This window comes from Sceloporus undulatus, chromosome 2, assembly GCF_019175285.1.
Source record: "Sceloporus undulatus isolate JIND9_A2432 ecotype Alabama chromosome 2, SceUnd_v1.1, whole genome shotgun sequence".
NCBI lineage: Eukaryota > Metazoa > Chordata > Lepidosauria > Squamata > Phrynosomatidae > Sceloporus > Sceloporus undulatus.
The window spans coordinates 39059802-39078933 of NC_056523.1; the positions used below are offsets into that span (position 1 = coordinate 39059802).

General features: G+C 38.7%; 1 protein-coding gene across 1 annotated transcript in view; it reads right to left on the minus strand.

Annotated features, from left to right (window-relative positions):
• CNTN3 (contactin 3) overlaps positions 1-19132 on the minus strand; it is a 191730-nt gene that overhangs the window by 12314 nt on the left and 160284 nt on the right. The window contains exons 11-17 of the mRNA XM_042454535.1: positions 14921-15038; positions 12930-13088; positions 12687-12836; positions 10529-10599; positions 3521-3755; positions 3204-3319; positions 2037-2223 (exon numbers count right to left, since the gene is read on the minus strand). Of these exons, the coding sequence (XP_042310469.1) occupies positions 2037-2223; positions 3204-3319; positions 3521-3755; positions 10529-10599; positions 12687-12836; positions 12930-13088; positions 14921-15038 (1036 nt within the window). The remainder of the gene's footprint in view (positions 1-2036; positions 2224-3203; positions 3320-3520; positions 3756-10528; positions 10600-12686; positions 12837-12929; positions 13089-14920; positions 15039-19132) is intronic.

Here is a 19132-nt window from a genome sequence, read left to right on the forward strand (position 1 = left end):
GAGAGAGAGAGAGAGAGAGAGAGAGAGAGAGAGAGAGAGAGAGAGAGAGCTCATACTTAGCCAGTAGCCATCAAGAAAGCTCCAATTTCCAAATGCCACCATTCTTTGAGTCTGGACATGCTTTGCAATGTCAGGATGAAAGACAAAAATGGAGTAGAAAGTTTTTAAAAAATCTGTCTAGGAGGGGAAATGTCTTCATTTCCCAAGCTCCTTGGATTGGCTCTGTAAATAAACCAATTTGTTTTTCATTTCTAAAAACCAATTTGCCTTATTTCTGGGGACATTGCCCTATCTCTAGTCAAAGCAAAACACAACATCTCCTGAGGATGCAGGTAGTATTTAAAGGAGGAATAAGCAGCTCATGTAAAAACAGCTTGGACTTCGTCTACAGCAGGGGTAGGCAACCTGCGGCCCGCGGGCCGAATGCGGCCCGGCAAGGCCTTGGGACCGGCCCCCGGCCTGGTCCTGCCACTGATTGCCACTGGGGCCTTTGGGGGGCAATTGTTTATAGAAGCCTCAGAAACATGCATTTATATTAACATTTTTTAAAGAATCAGCAATTTTTTTCACGTGTCCTCCATTTTTTTTTAAAAAAAAAAGTGTCTTCCATTTGAAAATTTTGTCCTACATTTGTCCTGGTTTATTTATATATTTAATTTTTTTAAAAAAAATATTTAATTATTTATTTTTTGGCTTCGGCCCCCCAGTTGTCTGAGGGATAGCAACCCGGCCCCCGGCTCAAAAAGGTTGCCTACCCCTGGTCTACAGTCTCATTTGTATCATAATATTATACTGTGTACTACTGCCAGTATATACTGTTAAATTTTGTGTTATCACTATCACCATCATCCCTCACCATCTTGCTTCAGCTTGCTCCACAGTCAAATAGAACTGATCAGGATCTGGATGAACATCCACACCTACAGATAGCCACTGAGATCCCCAATGAAGGCCTTAGTATTTGCTCCGCAACCACCAGAAGCAGCCTTACAAAAATAAGCCTTTTCAGTGGTAGCACTCTTCAGTTATCTTCCTTGGGAAGCTATATAGGCAGTATCCAGCTGCTGAAAATGTATTTATTTATATACACACTCCCTTGCTTGTAGGAGACCCTCTCTTCTAGTTCTGATTGATGGATATTTTAAAACTTATTTATATCTTTATTATTTTTCAAATTTTAAACAAATGTTTGCATACCCTTTTAATACTTTTTTAAAATGTGAACAGCTTGGAGCTTTCACAATATCAAGCAGTATAAAAATATTACATATAAATCATAAGTAAATATTGACCCACTAGTAAACTTGTGTATCGATATGTAATGCTATGCATATACTTCAGCAAGATAGTATTCTCAGTTTGAAAACTTGGAAAACAAAACAAAATTATCTTCAGAAGCCGAACCAAGCTTTAATGCCACATGGGTGAACTAAAGCTCTAGAAACTCAGAGGAGAGGTTCCTAGGCAACAAATTGGCTACCATCAGATTATTATCAGTACAGTAGGTTTAGTCTTTCCAGTACACCATGAATGCTTTGGCTTAAGTATGCTGTAGCTCATTTCCTTGCATCTACTTTGCTTTAATGGTATGAGTTAAAATTCTATATACCTTCCATTGTTGCAGTCTTCATAGAAGACAAGAAACATAGGTAAGGGTCTTTATACTGACCACATGTATAAGCTTACAAAGTATCAGTTGGAATATACCAACAGATTTTGAACTAGCTTATTCAAAAAAATCTTATTTTTCAAAACCTCTTTGCAAGTAAAGAGGTTGCAGTAGTGCTGCAGCCATTCAAAGTTGTGAGTTTGATTCAAGGCAGGGCTTCAGGGTCCACTCAGCCTTGCATCCTTCCATAGGTCGCTAAAATGAGTAGCCAGCTTGTTGGGGGCAATTAGCTTCCACATTGTAAACTGCTTAGAGAGTGTTTAAGTGCACTGATAAGCAGTATAGAAATGTACTTATTGCTATTGCTATAAGTAAAAGAGGACTCCATTTGGTAATTTTCCATCTTTCCCTTTTTTATGATACCTACGTGTTTTTTTCGTGGTTGCATTCACGGTGGCACTAAAAGGACCTGCTCCTGCGCTGTTGTATGCACGAACAGTTGTGAAGTACACCAGGTTGCTCCTCAAGCCTGTTATTCTTACTGATGTCTCATTTCCAATGGCTTTTACTCTGTTAGAAGTCTGTTCTTTTCCACCATTATTCCAGTATCTTACCTAGTGGATGCAAAGCACTGACTGTAAAACATACTGTTGACATTATTGCTTACTCAGATCTACATTTTCAGCATCTATTGCTTGCTTTTGACAGTCAGAATGCCATTTAATTTTTAGAGTATCATGGGAAATAACTGAAGGAAGAGGGGGAAAACATTTCATTTGAGTTAAAACCCCAAGAAACAACTTTATTTTGATCTGCAGAAGTTGCAGTTACTCAAAAGCTTTCATCCATTACCACCAAATTCTCTGTTGCTATTATGTATTGCAAATGCCACTATCAAATTCTGTGCCTGATTTGCTTTTGTTGTCAGCTTAAACACCAGTTTATATAAAGGCATCATGAACATGCAATTTCACTGCCTTGCCCAGAGCAGCAAGGAGCACAACCATGTGTATGTTAATGCAACTTGGCTTGTATTAATGGAGGTTGAGATAGTGACAAGAGATGCAGCAGATACCATACAAGCATGTAAAGACTGTGACAGCAGGAGCTGACTGCCAGCCGATTTTCATTCTCAATGCAATTTTAGTGAGCTTGCAGTAATTGATCTGGTGTTATGCCAGCAAATAAGGCAAAGCTCAAGTTCTGCACAAAAATCTGTGAATATTTACATTTGGCTTTTATACACCCCTAAAGACCAGATTATTTGCAACTCCACCATGTGTTCATCTAGATTCAGAAACAGAAAATTGCCTTTCCAGCTTTCAATAGTAGGCCTTTTAGGCAACTTCCCCTCCAAAATTAGGGGGTGAGGAATGAAAGAAAAGAGACAGACAAGAGAGCGAGAGAAAGAGAGAGAAATCACCAGATGTTTGCATGACTGATTTTCCTATAAAGCAACAAAGGAAGAACAGCTGATTTTTAACAACATGTATTAGCTTCCAATCTTCAAATGAATGAAGATTTGCAAACAGAAAGTGCCCTGATAGCCATTGTAACATGTAGGAAAGAGGAAGTCTTCCAATTTTATTTTTACCTCATAACCAAGCAACCTCCCACTACTCATTTTCCAAGGAATGGAAATCCAGGATACTTCAATTACAGAAGATGAGAGACTGCTTGCAGATACACCAGAAGGTGCTACAGTAGGCTCTGTATTAGGAAACAAAAGCAAAACAAAAGCAATAGTGCAGGACAATGGAAGGAAAAATGGAAAATACATCTTAGCATATTCAGTTGCCAGCTAATTAAAATGGTTTTACTGACACTTGCTAAGCAAATATCCATTCATTTCCTTTTCATAGAAAATGATGTAATGAAAGTTACAAAAGTGATGATTAATCAACAACTCACCCTCTTCAGCAGAGTACACTGTAGTCACTGGACTAAATGGTCCTTCTCCTTTATTATTATACACACCAACTTTGACTTCATATGGAGAAAATGGCAAGATACTTTCATTTCTAAAGACGTATCTGGGTGTGTCAGGTGATGTCACAACTGTCTGTATCCAAGTTGTAACACCAAGAGGTCGGAAAGCAACAACATAGCCAAATCCTTCACCATTTTGTAATTCTTCAGGAACAGGCTGAGTAAAAACAGGAAAATGAAATGAAGAAATATTACAATGACAATAAAAATCCTTGTAAATATAAAATTCCAGTACAATAAATGCATGACATCTTAAAAGAACCTGCTTATTATCATAGAATCATGGAATCATAATCATTGGTTTTAATTAATTAGCCAGTGGAACAATGGAATGCAATAAATGAAACATAGACAATATGTTAAAGAGTGCCTGTGTGAGCACATTTATTGGGAATATACCACAAGAACCTACTGGGTCTTGGAAGTTGCAAAACTCAAAACCATCCATATGCCTTTGGGATGCCACTGCAAGTCATTAAGACAGCAGCCTTCCACCACTGTTACTTCCCAGAAACAAGTATTTATTGGAAAACTACCTCTGAACATGGAGGTTTCATAAAACTGACTGGCTACGGCTGAGCTACTAGTACCTGTGTCCTTCAGTCCAAAACCCTTTGCACCACTCATTTGCTGTTATATCAGTATTGCCGTGTTGGGCAATTTAGGATTCTGGGATGACAGACTATATGCTCACCATGCCCTTGTACACTGGAAAAACCACTTATATAGTTCTTGCCTTGTTTTATTACTTCCCCAGAAGGCTGAGACACAAGAGTAGATTGCTGCTCTTGGCCAGCTCCCAGAGTACAGCATAAGCCTGAGCAGCTAGTTATCATTGTCAACTATTTATTAAGCACCAATTATTAATTGAAAGCTAAGCAGAATATAAAACAGCTTCAGTCTCCCTCTAGCCCTATCCAACATAGTAACACAAAAGCCCAGTAATATTCTATACAGAAACTGAAAGCAGTAATCTAAGAAATGCATGTGCATCGGAAGAAAGGCATGGTATAATGGACGATAGAAAAAAAGGAGGAAAAAGATAATAGCCATTACATACAGTCAGGAAATGTCTGGTGTGAAAGGAATAGAAAGATAGAAAGGACACAGCCTGATGGAGATCTCTTACAATAAAAAGAGATTATTATATACACAAGGAAGAGAATGGGAAAAGGTACAAAGGTAGGAGAAGAAAAAAATAAACTATGAGAGGAAGAATGGAGCACAGACATAATGAAGATTATAAATAGGGAAATAGGAGCGAATGAGCAATAAAACAGAAAGGTTATACAGCTACACCATTTGTATTCCCCAACCAAGGGCCTTGGAAGCAGTAGTTACTTCTTTTCTTTTTGAATCTCAATGACATTCTGATAATCATAGCCACCTCCATTTTGCCTTATTTCCCCCCATCTTTTTCTTACTTTCAAAATTTGATATTTAAGGTTGTATTCCAGGTATCACTCAACTAAGGTGGTTAATCAGAGCAGCATGTTTTGTGACTCCCTGTTCGTGACATGGGATGTAACTGTAGGTGTGTCCAATCATTTTACATCTCTCGATACCGCTGTTGTTTCTAGTGGCGCTTCCAGCCTTTCTTCTTCTCCTTCTTCCCTAATGGCTCCTTTCTGCTCTCCTCCACCCTAACAATCACCTCTGCTATTTTGCTGGTCAGTGCTCATGGTACAGCCATTTTGACTCAGCTGCTCCTTATACAACTACTTTGGAAAAGGGAAGTAAGTCTTTCTCTTCTTTTGTTCCTGCATGCAAGAACAAACATAGTGAGCCCGCATCATCCACAGGCGTACTATATGCAGCTTTCAGCTTACACTGAAGCCACACACCAGAAGAGGCCATGGTGCATGTGCCTATGGCATGCACACTGTGCCATGCCACATGCATGAACCACATTGTTTTCAATGGGTCTCGAGCATACGCAGTTCTTCCCTTATGCGGGTGTGTGTGTGTGTCTGGAAGTATTCCCCATGTAAGAGAAGGGCCCACTGTAATTTTAGTCATTTTCTCTCAGCTCTGTGATAATATGTGGCTTTCTACATATTTTTTGATCCTGTTTATAATTCAGGATCTTGTTGGGGAAAATTTGTGCAGTAATCATGGCTTAGAGCAGAAAATGTGTATTTTGAGCAAAATGATTCCTGAGCAAAGAATATTGAGGTTTGCATTGAAAACACATGCAGGAAAATTAAATTTCTCTCTCTCTCTCTCAGTGTGTGTGTCTCTGTATGCTTCTAAATAGGCACCACAAATTAAAATGTACGTTGAAAAGCTGGAACATGTGCAGAGGAGGGTAACCAAAATGGTGAAGGGTCTGAAAACCATGCCTTATGAAAAGTGACTCAGGGAGCTGGGTATGTTTAGCTTGGAGGAGAGGTTATGAGGTGAGATGATAACAGTATTTAAATATTTGATGGGATGTCATACTGAGGATGGAACAAACTTGTTTTCTGCTGCTCCGGATATTAGGACATGGAGAAATGGATTCAAACTGCAGGAAAGGAGTTTCCACCTAAGTATTAGGGAGAACCTCTTGATGGTATGAGTAGTTTGACAGTGGAAAACACTGCCCAGGAGTGTGATGGAGTCTCCTTCTTTGGAGGTTTTTAAACAGAGGCCGGATGGAATCTATTATTATTATTATTATTATTATTATTATTATTATTATTATTATTATTGGGAGTGCTTTGATTCCTGCATAGCAGGGAGTTGGACTTCAAATGAATAAAATTTATGAAAACTGTGTATAGTGCAGCAGTCTGGGCCTCTGCCATGAGGCAGGTGGGTTTTGGAGTTCTTGTCAGCATCAAGGCCAAACAGTAACAACTGTCCAGTGACATTAAAAGGGTTCACTTGCATTTGCGACCTTGATGGGATTTTCTTTTTTCTTTTTTGCTTTTGCTCTATGAAGGCTGTGGATAGACTGGGGGGAGTGATTTTTTTCTGTGTTACTAATTTGCTTGTACAGATCTCATAGATATTGAGGAAAGATGGGTCAATCTTGCATACTTTGACTTTCTTTGTTTGTTCCTGCACTATGCAAACCTTGGATGTCCATACTCCATTGGCCTCACTCCATCTCTCTCTCTCTCTGTGTGTGTGTGTGTGTGTGTGTGTGTGTGTTTGCGCAGCAGAAGTGAGGGGATGTTTGACTCTTATCAGACAAAGGACTAAAATGCTTTTCTGCTGTGTCCAATAGCCACATCATTTACCACCAATAAAACCTATGCTATAACACTGATGTGAGTCAGTGTTTGGCACTGAAAGAACCCTTAAAGAGGCCTGGAGCTACATCCACTTCTTGTAGAAAACACTATATAAATTTCTGGGGGTATAACTTTCAATTGTCTTGATAAATACTGGACAATTAAACATTATCATTGAAAAGCCCTAAAATGTGATACTCTTGAAGAGGTTTAACATAAAGTCTAGAAGAAAATGTAGCAATGTCTAAAGGGGAAGGAAGCATTAAATGGCAAAGAATGCTGTGGTATAAATTGCTCACAACAACCCCATCTGGTACGGCATTTAGTCAGAGCAGAATTACAATAGGTTTCTCTGTAAAAAGACCGGGAACTGGTTTATGCATTAGTTGAATGGAGCACAATTTGAGGTTCGTTTACATATATGCAATTATTGCTCAGTTCAATGAGGACTTGTTCTTAGTAACTATGCAAAGCATTGCAGTCTTAATTAGGCACCACAATTTGGAATTCATATGCCTGTTTTGGCTCCTATTCTTGGAGATCATCCAAGGTTACATTCTGTAGACCTGCTATGCCAGCATGTACATGAAGTGTCCTTTCCCCTTCATGTTTTCCCTGAAGGTGAAATCCAATATGGCTTCACTTGGACTAATTTAGAGAAATGTTTAAATCTCTGTAGAATTTTCTGCCTTAGTTTCAGGAACTTTCCTCCAGAAAAACAAGCTAACACAGAGAATGTTGTACTCAGAATATTTAGTTCCTTCCTGACATATCAGTGTCAAGGGCTTTTTGATAGCAATGAATGAAGACTAAATTGTTTACATAGAAGGAGTCTGTAGCTGGCCAGTTTAGATGTCTGGTCTGGAAAGATAACCTAAACATCTTCAGGAAATGTTATATGGATGTAAAGTTACCCCAGCACATGTGCAATATATATGCTCCTGACAACTTAAAAAAATATGTTAGAGTTTACAAGGGTTAACATCAGGGTTCCCTTTTGTTCAGATTTTGGTCTGTCAGGGTGTGGGACAGAAATGTATTTCTATCAATAGAACTGGATCCTTAATTGACCTGCTAATTTTTCCTGGAGTTAATGGGACAAGGAATTTTCCTTCATTCCCAATAGTGGGACACAAAATGGCTTACAAATTGCTAAAACAAGAACAGATTAAAGACATACAAAAGCATCATCTCTCTTCTCTCTGTATACAGAGTTATTTAAAACTCTCCAAATGACAGGTCAGATAGATGTGACAGCCAGGAGTGCCTATTATCAGCTTCACTATTATGCCAGCTGTGCCCTCCTAGAGCAGAAGAATCTAAAAATGGTAGTGTACATGCTGGTAACCTCAGGGCTAGATTTCTGCAATGCACATGGCAGCCAGATTGGTTACTGGAACATCTAGAAGTGATCACATTACATCAATATTAAAATCACTCCATTAGCTGCCAATTAGTTTCCAGGAATGGTAAACAGTGTTGATTGTTACCTTTAAAGCCCTACATGGTTTAGGTCTAGGTAATCTATGGGATTAGTTCCTTCCATATAATCCACCCCATACACTCTTGACCTCTGTGGGACGTTTACTCCAGGTAGTCAAGACCAGGCTGACAATTGTCACCTGGAGGACATTTTCTTCAGCTGTTCCTCTAAACTGTGGAATGACCTGATGGAAGAGAATTGACAGCTGAATATGTTGTCTGGATTTAAAAGAGCATTTAGACCAGTCTCTTTAAGCAGGCTTATCGAGATGATTTTTAAATTGTTAATATTAAACTGTGGGTTGATTGTTTTGGTATGTGCCGGCCTTATTTGTTCTTTTAAACTGTTGTTATGTGATTAAATCGGTTTATGTGTTTTGAACTGATGCTATGTTTTTGACAGACCTTATGTGTTGTGTGTTGATATGTTATTGTTCCACATCTCTACCGATGGGGAGAGGTGGATAAGAAATGATGATGATGATGATGATGATGATGATGATGATGGCGATAAACCATTCATCAATCTACAGAGTTCAAAGAATTTCACTTTCATTATTCTTAGGTCATCAGAGCCCCAAATGGCAAATACTGTTGGACTGTACCATGGCATGGCAGTAATAGGCCTACTTATCCTTTTAGCAGGTATCCTAATATCTAGGTTGCTCTCATGCATAGACTTGTCTTGCTCAAATGTGCAGATGTTTTACCAGGAATTTGTCTGTGCCACTGAATGCATAGCACTAAAAACTCAATCCAAAAATTCTGGACTACATCTCCATAATTATAGCATGACACGTTTCTAAATTGTTTTTCTACTCAACAAGTACTTGAGGTGATGTGCAATCAAAAGAGATAAGCAATAAAACAAAACAATTTGTAAACAAAACAAAAAACAATAAAATAAGTCTGATCAAGTATCTGCACTGCAATCAAACAGGGCATTTTTTTCCTTTTAATCAGTATCCTTCAGTAAATGTTTGACCATATTTTTAACCATCTGTCCAAAAACTAGTAACAGTGGAGGCAATCTAGTTTTTTTTTTTCTGGGAAAGCACTTTCACACAGAGACCTCTACTAAAGAGATGGCCTAATCTCAAGTCTGCTCACAAACTCATATCTCTCAGAGATGGGCCATCTTATAGAATCACATATGAATAAAGCAGGCTCAAGGCAGATTCATGCTACAGGAGAAGGTCTCTCATATATATATATATATGTGTGTGTGTGTGTGTGTGTGTGTGTGTGTATCCCCCCTCAAGCCATATATGGCTTTTATAGGTAAGAAGCAATGTGTGGAATCATGCTTATGAGGAAACAAGAAGTGAAAGATGCTTCTTTGAGACTAGTGCTGTATGGTCTATAAAACACACAGCCAACAAAATTCTTGGCCAGCATGACCAAGAGTAATATTCTTTCATCCAAGAGGAAACTTGTTTAAATCTGTAACAACAGGCAGACATGGGGATCATCAACATGCTGATGTGACCAACCTCTTCAGATTTTGGATAAGTCTTTTCAGTAGTTTCATGCAGATACTAAACAGTATGGGGGAAATGTATGTACGTGGAACCCTTCCCACAACAAAGGCCATTAAAATGAGGAAAATTCCAGCAAGAGCATTTTCTATGCAACTGTCTGCTAATAGGAAAGGATTCCCTGCAACAAGTGCTTCTGTTTGCCAAACATTACAGAACAATCTCATAACTTATAATACAAAATGTCAGTGAGAGGTCAGATCTAGTACAACCAACAAGGGCATACTCTGTCATCTAGCTTGAAGTAAATTTTGAGTTGTAGTGCCCATGATAGATTTTGGATGTGTGTGTGAGAGCGAAAATAGTTCTAAAGAGCCGTTTGAGGGTTTTTCCCCCACTATGGAAATAAATCCATGAAGAGACGTATTGGCCTCATGACTACTAGTATCTAAGGAGATGTATTAATTTTCTCTGCTAAATCAAGACACTGTGGAAATCTACTTGAGATGAATAACTTTGAAATATGATTTGTTTTTAAAAACAACAACAACAACACTGGCCTGACAATATTATACATCAGTAAAAGATCAAAGTGGGAAGAAATGGAGAAAGCATACACATGGAGTATACAGAATAAACATGTCAGTCAAAAGTACTGGATAAATGAAAATCTGGCAGGTATTTTAAGATTGAAATACGAGATTTAAAAAAGGAACATTTGGGAAATAAATTATAGGATCAGCACTTACATCCCATGTGATGACTAATTCAGATCTGCTGCCACCTCCTCCACTTACTTCAGATGGTGGTACTTCCGGAACTATGAGGAGAAAAAAGTAGCTGCACAAATCACATGTACAACATAACACTAATTAATTTACAATCTCACATAGAGTCTAGGTCACCTTAATATAATCATGAATATGGTAAGGCTCCTCTTTTATTAATAAAAAATCTTGCTAAAGTGATGCTTGCCTTAAGGACTCTTTGTAAACATTTGCTCATTTCTCTCTGTGTATTGCACAAATTAGTCATTTAAGGGCCAAACTAGGTGTGACATTTGACACATGACTTTTGTAATAAATAACTGGCGGTGGTTGAGGGAGTTGGATGGGAACTATGTCATGGAGGGAGAGTTCTCTTAAGCCTTCCAGGAATCTGATCAGAATCATCCCAACCCACAATCTGCCTTTTAGTGCTGTACTGATAAATATTGTCAAACCATATTCTAAGAAGAGAGTCAGAATATATTTACAGGCAACTATGACAAAGAGAAAAAGAGCCCATCAGAATTTAAGTATCAGACAAAGAATGTGGCTGGCTTGTCAGAGGAGGTGTCCAAATTTCAGGAGGAAAGCCTGTCATATTTGTTAAGCAATTTGTCTGTGTGTTCTCATTCAATAATCATATAGGCCTAATTTATTCTCCACACTTAAATAAAACTTTATTAACAGCTGTTTTGACTACTGCAGTGAATGTTCAGATCTACATTTGCATTCACACTTCTTTCTGTTTTCTAAACATGACAGAGCCACAATACTGTAGAGAATGATTTTCTTATTCATATGAAAGTTTATTTTTCCCCTCATTGCTTAAAAATATTCCACAGCCGCACATCAAAAAACACTATTGAGTGACCTTCTCTAGTAATCTTCAACCTGTGGTGACTGAAATTGGTTTTCCTTATCTCAGAATGTGAAGGTCCATGGTATATGCAGTCTGCTACACCTCACCTAAGAATGTTCAGTGGTGCCAAGAGCAAAACATTAGTCATGCCAGCAAAAGACTATGCTAAAGCCACTCTGCTAAGCACTACTGTGAGAACAACCTCTATTTCTTAAAACAAAAGGGACATGTGAAAGTTTTTACCCTGGGATCCAAAATATGCATTAAAACTGCATACTGTTGTCATTAAAATAGAACCAAACTATTACACTATTAAAACACACCACTCATTAAAAGAATAACATTCAGCTAAAATAGTTAAAAATATTTTAAAACAGTACAATTTTTTTTTAAAAAAAGTACAACAGCCACAGCCTGTTCTTTAAAGATTCTGTTTTAAAAGCCTGTCTGAATAAAAAAGTCTTAGCTTGCCAACAGAAGGACAACAAGGAGGGGACCATTCTGGTCTCTCAAGGAAGGTAATTGCACAGTATTGGGGCAGCCATTGAGAAGGTCCTCTCTTGCTTCCACAACAACCATGCTTGTGATGGTGCTGGGACTGAGAGAACAGCCTCTCCCAATGATCTCAGAGCCCAGGCCAGCTCACACAGGGAGATATGGTCTGCCAAATAGCCTGCACCTCAGCCATATAGGGCTTTATAGGTCATAACCAGCAATTTGAATTGTGCTTTGAAACAAACTGGCAGCCAGTGGAGTTGTTTCAACAGGGGCATTGAGTGTTGTTTGAGTACAGAATAATTCCACAACAGTTGCGCATCAGGGATATGATTCTTTACTGATTTTCTTCTTGAAGGAAACAATGAGTCATTTTAACAATTTATTCCTGCTGCATGGATGTGTTCAAAAGATTATTTGTAGTTCAGGACTTATTCTGCACAAAGTCCACACTTTCTGTGAAGGGAACAACAAAAAAATGCTGTTTTCTGGGCTCAATTTTTTTGCACATTTTGTGCAAAATAACTGCCAAATAGGTAAGGTTTCTGTGTTCAAGATTCTCATTAGAGCTTTCCAACACTTATTTAAAAAAAATTCTTTCCATCCTATCATGTACTGTATTAAGGTTTTAATAGTCACTGACTATAAAGAACCAATCCTTGCATTTGACTTAAATAAAGAAATTATGCAATTTTAGATATCTACAGCAGATGCACAATCTCAATTTGAACACCTGCCACACTGAACTCACATCAAATGAAGCAAGCAAACAAAAAACCCACTAACCTGCCTCTTTAGTTCTTACTTTTTCAGAGGGTAAACTAGGTTCTCCACCTCCAATTTTGTTACTGGCAACAATACGAAATTCATATTCAACCCAGGGGTTCAAGTCTACTGCAGTAGCTGTGAATGTTGTCCCATCTATTACTTCAGGAACTGTGAGAAAATATATTGAAAGAAATTATGAATTCCTAGTTTCTTTGAGGGTTGTGATATACACAAGTGCAGCCATAAGCGCCTTCCCTTTACCTGTTGTGACTCTTTGCCAACCCACCGAAAATGGTGTCCTGGCTTGTACAGTATAACCAGTGATTGGGCTGTGATTATCTAAGCCCTCATACCAAGAGAGCCGAGCTGTGGTAGCTGTTATTTCATCCACTTTTACATGTTCAGGTGGTCCAGGTGAGCCTAATGCAATAAGATATCAGATTTTAAAGTTAAAAGGGTGTTCTAAAATAACATGTACTCTAAAAATCACTAAACATAGTGCCAACTGATTTCTACTTTGCTAGCACTGTAGGGGGAAGGAAACAATTTAGACTGCAGTAAAAGTGCCATTTTTTACATTTACTAAACTCCTGCTTTGTTATTTTATCGGTATAAATGCATGTTCTGAAACAGCAATTCTACAAGTAGAGAACAGATGATGTATTCTTTCGGGGACCTTTGCTCAGCCGGATTTCTCTACCTTTCAAATCAGTGTATTTTACTTTAGTCCTTGATGTCCTTCTTTAATCTGCTAAAACATCTTTTTGGTTTGACAATTTGTTATCTAAAGCAGTTTTTGATATGATGCTAGCTCAGTAGTCTTTTCTTTCCTGCATAGCTCCATATCAGCACCTTGGACAGCAATTCACATTGCAAGCTTTCTGCAGCTTTCCAGAAAATCTTGATTTTCCAGAATTTGCAAAATATGAAGTGGTTGTGGTTCCGCTACAACAATGAAGGCAGAGCTGATAAAATGCTTCTGCCACAATGAGTAGCCATGTGTAGGGCTGTCACATTTAATTTAGCACATTCAGGATATATTTCTTTTTAGTTAGGGCTTATACATAGTAATGGGTTGGGTTTTTGTTTTAAAACATTTAATTGGTCATAATCTAATGTTATGATCATGAAGACTAGTAAATGAAACAAATGTTAGCACAAATGCAAAACTGGACATGCAAAACAGCATTTCAGTTCTTAAATTTCAGTTTGGTACTTCGAATATTTATACCTGAATACGAAAACCTGCACTACAAATACGAAAACCTGCACATAGATAAGTTCAAGTCATGAACAGTGATTCAAAACTTTTATTAAAAAATCATGTATTGTGACAAAAGGTGATGCAAAATAGTGTATGGTGACAGATCTGCATTGTTTCAAAAGAGAAATCATCACTAGATATTGCAGATGCTGAATGGGAAATATGTATGAATCTGGGCCCTCTTTCCTACAGTGTCCTGCATTTGGTTCAGCTATGTACATTTTCTCATCCTCTAAACTATGGATCTAAATACCTTTTGTTAAATAAATGCAAGTACACATAAAAATAAATGGTGCTGGGCCCAAATCACTCTCTTGGATTAAAGGTATTGGGTTGCATCCAATGGTGGATTTGCCTTTGGTTAAAGCAATTATCCTGTGCATGAAATCCCTTGCACCCACAAAGCTAATCCTGCAACCACCTTGAGTCCCATTATTGGGGAAAGGATGGAGTATGAACTAATAAAGCTATGCTATTATTGATATTAATCTTATTAACAATAAACAGTATCCTACATCAGCTACTTCATTACATCTGCTTAACTAACATCTCCTAGCCTGACTCCACAGTCCACTGTAAGAGCTGGCAGCCAATTTGGCTGAAAATGTCCTTCACCTTTCAGCTTCTGGTCAGAATGCAAGGAGGAGGATGTTTCCCTCCTTCCAGTGAGTGAGGCTGAAACAAGGACTTGAGATCCCACTTCTGATTGTTGCAGTCTTGTTCACTGGCAAGAGTAGAATGGGAAAAATCACTAATCAAAATGGGGTCCTTAAGTGTAGTGTCCTATAACTGCCACTACTGCTGATTCAACAGAGTGATAGGCACAGTTTCTTATACTGTAGTTTGCAAAGTGGTGCAACTAACACTTATAAAATAACTCAACCTCACTAAAAACACATGAAAGGGGGGAATTGATTCATTTTCATGATTTACTTTAAGAAATTGCATCTAAACCTTTGCAAATAGCATTACTCAGAAAAATGGATACCTCGCACTATCAGCTCTGCTGCAGATGATACACTATCCACCTCTGTCTTGACCATGCACACATATTTTCCACTATGTTTCAGCTGGATATTCCTAATCATTAAATCTCCTGATGCACTCTGTTGAGAATAAATTTTTAAAAAGTGACAAAATTCAGTTAGTTAGACAACATGCTCAAAGCCTTTAATTCCAACAACAGTGAGATAATAGAGGCAAAAGAGTAGAAGATGAGGCTTATTGGGGCCAAACATTGGATACAGTGGCATGCAGCAGAAAGAACACAATACAGAACTCAGAAACAACCTTCCATTTGTCCCATCATTTTTCTTTAAATGCTATTAAGTTGTCTTAATTTATTAATAGAAATATTTACATCCTCTACTCTATCTAAAGATCTCAGGAAGATGAAAAATAAAATCAACTTGACCAACTTTGTTGTTGTTGTTGTTGTGTGCCTTGAAGTCATTTCCAGTTTATGGTGATCCTAAGGTGAACCTATCAAGGGGTTTTTCTTGCGAAAAGTGTCCAGAGGGGGCTTGCTTTTGCCTTCCACTGAGGTTGTTGTTGTTGTTATTGTGTATTTTCATTTATATTGTGTACTGTGTTTGTGAGGCTGAAGAGATGCAAAGCTGCAGAGAAGCATGGTCAGAGAGAGAGGTTAGGATCTGTGATATGGGGCGAATCCAAGCATATTATTTGGTGTGAATCCATGCTTCCCACCAGCAAATAGTTACTGAAGTCTCCCTTCAGCCACATCTCTTGCATTTCTCTCCAGACTCACAAATACAGTACTATTATACAACCTGTGCCATCCAAGATTCAAAATATTCCAAAATCAAAACCTTGAAGCATTTTCCCAGCCCTCAATTTTTTTTCCAGTTTTTGGAGCATTTTGGATTTCTGGATAAGGGATACACAACCTGTGTAGAGCATTTCTAGGATGAAATTCAGCCTGTCCTATGTGGTGTATGTGAGAGACAAGGAGAGATAGAGAGGGAGAGAGGGGGGAGGGCATTATTTTTAGTAGTGATGTTTGCTTCAAAATTCCCTGGAGAATCTTGAGAAAGCTGAAGGGGAAAGTAATAAAACAATTCCCTTTAAATTTAGATGGGAAACTGGCACTACTAGGCCACTGGGGATGAAGGCCATGACCTGACTTCCTCTATGGCAAGCAGAGATATAATATGCTAGATATAATAGTAGTAATAAAAAATAGAAAAATATATAAAAAACATATTTCAAGCTAATTTTTTTTAAATGAAGCAGAGAAGATCACATCTCTATAGAGAAAAAGATTCCTTTTAACCTTTAACACATTTGTGTTACTCCCATTTGGAATGCCCTGCCTGCATTTTCAGATGGTTAGGTAGACCAATTTCCTTTTGGGAGAGAATGAACAGCCAGACTAGACTAGGTCAGATTGTTTTGACCTCTGGCAGATTTGGAAAGTCAGCAAGACTACTGGTGAAGTGCTTAGAATCTTAGACAGATTTCCGCCTGTAGTATCTAATCTAAAGTTGCAACAGAATGCACTCTTTCTAAGGCAGAACACACACCTGATACTAAAAGAGTATGCAGCCCTACGTCTGTTTTTGTTTTACTCTAAAATAACCCTTTTACACAGATATCTTAGCTGGGACTACTACACTCAAGGAGGAAATGGTTAATTCTTGCATCCACATGTTCAGGTCTGTGCATCAGTTAAAGGGGACAAAAAAATTCACTGGAGGCCTCCCTGCTCTCTAAATGCCATGTTGGGGTGGGGGCAGGATTTTAAAGCATCTGTAAGGGAAAGGATTAAACACTCTTTCCCGTAGATGGTGGTCCTTTAATGCTGTTGTTCTCAGTCTTGGGTCCCTATGGCCAATTGCTGGGACTTTGGGAGTTTTAGTTTAATAACATCTGGATACTCTAACTTGGGAAACTTGGGGTACAATAAAAGCATACTAAATTTTAGAGCAGGAGTCCACAACCTTTTTGGCCCAAGGGCTTCATCCACTCTTGGCTGGTGAAAGAACAGGAGCCGCACATGCATTGGGGCAAATGGAGGAGGTGGAACATCTTTACAATCCATTGGGGATTTCCACTGAAATTACAGTTTTCACAATAGCAATAGTCATGAGAGCACAGCAGTCTGCACCCCCAACTGATCAGCCAGTCTGTGGTGAAATTTGAGTGGAGTCCCTTCAGCTTTGGATGCCAAACTAAGAGTAGCTAAGGGTTTCATGTTTCATCATGACAGCTCCTTACTCCTTATGCCACTGAGATAAAAAGATTGAGGTGTTACTCAGTTCCCTGCTACTGGGGGCTGAGACCATGGACATGAAATGTCATCTATCTCCCTTTCCCAGGATGAAACCTGCTGGTTAGGTTACCCAGAGTACCCCCGCCCCATTCCAGAATGTGATTCTTCATTTTAGACTGACTAACCTAATCTTTGATTCAATTTTTTAACGTGTCTCCAGTTACTGGTATTAGAAAAATGTGGTTTGTCTTCAACAGTGTCCAACGCATGACAACCTAGGACCTTCCATGCTTAATTCTCTAGTTTGTCATGAGACCTGTAGCTTTTGTCTGCTACTGAGATCCTTTTCAAACTAGAGATGCTATGAATTGAACCTGGATCTCTCTGCATGCAAAGCACAGATTCTATTACTGAGTATAGCCTCAAGAGCGTAATCTTGATTTCATTAATATAAATTGGCATTAGCTCATACATTGTATTATAGAGGTAAACACCAAAATTAATGAAAGTGTCCTTAAGATTTGTATGCATGGGTCTTCTGACCAGTTGGACATTCCTCTGCTACTTTACTGCAATATTTTAATTGATTGGCTTTGGATCTCTGGCTGATCTTTTAGTACATTAATTGATTACATTTCCAGGAATAGTGAACAGGCATTTCTTAAGACTTGGTTTCAGCAGCACAAAATGCAGCAGCCAAGCTGCTTGTATTCTTTGTTCCTTTGATTTCCATGCCATCCTTCAAGGTGCTGTGAGCTGGTACACACACACACACACACACACACACATCCCCTGTCCTTTCCAAAACCAACAGCCAGGAGTAAGAGATGCCTTTATTCCTGGATTTGGTAGTGGCAACATAATGTAGAACAATAAGAAAAAGAGAGAGGATATGAAACATATTGAGTTTCTGTTTGTTAAACAATGAGCAAAAAAAATCATTATGGGAGTAAGGACTTAATATTAAATCTTTTTTAAACATGCACTTACAAAGCACCTCACTGGCTTACCACTGTTTGCTTGTGTACAAATTAACAAAGAACTATGGGAGAAAACTTCATTCTATTTGTACTACAAATAAGAATGTTACACTTGAAAGTTTATATTCTGAATTCCTTATGAACATCCGTTATCTCTATTCTCAACTGCTTCTGGTTTCCAAAACCAGTACTAACCTGAGCATAAATTGTGGCTAGAATCCTATGGGTGCTATTTTGAATCCAAAGAGGAAACAGGGAAGAAGGAACACACTCTGCCAGGGACAATGGAATACATATGCTGGTGGAGACCTACTGTAGAGGCTGTGCAGACTGCCCTTGCAGTTGCCTCCAGCTGCGCCGATTCAGGGCTGCAGCAACTGCATGCTGTGGCCCTGATCTGGCCTTTCCAGGGTACAAAAAAGAGCTGCAAAAGGTGGCTCCTTTTTGCACTCTGGAAAAGGTAAAATAGCCATGGTGCCACAGCTTTAAGGTGCTCCTTTGGCACTGCATCATGTAAACGTAGTGCCAAAGGAGCGCTGTGATGCCATGCCATGTGGAGCAGTGTGCAGAGTCATGCCTCTATGGGGTGGAGTCAGGGCATGCATCATATGGATGCCATGCCCTAACTCTGCTCCCAGGCCGGCCTTAATGGCCCATCTCCACAGCCCCTTAGACTCTGCTAGGGGACTTAATGGATCATAACCTGGGTGCTCTAATGTACTATATAAAGTCTGACATTAGATTCATTTCTCACAAAAGCCTCTTACTTATCTCACAAGGCACATGGTTAAAACTGGTCCTACTCTTGCACATCTTCTCAAAACAAAGACAGAAAGTAACTCTGAGCCCCAAATGGGTAGTCAAGTGTTTTTACACGCCAAGCTGTACAAAAGAAGTCAAACTACTTGAGAACCTTTCTTTCTATCTTGATATGGATGTAATGAAAGGTGTTTTAATGGGACTTGCTCTTAGAAACATTTAAAAGCAG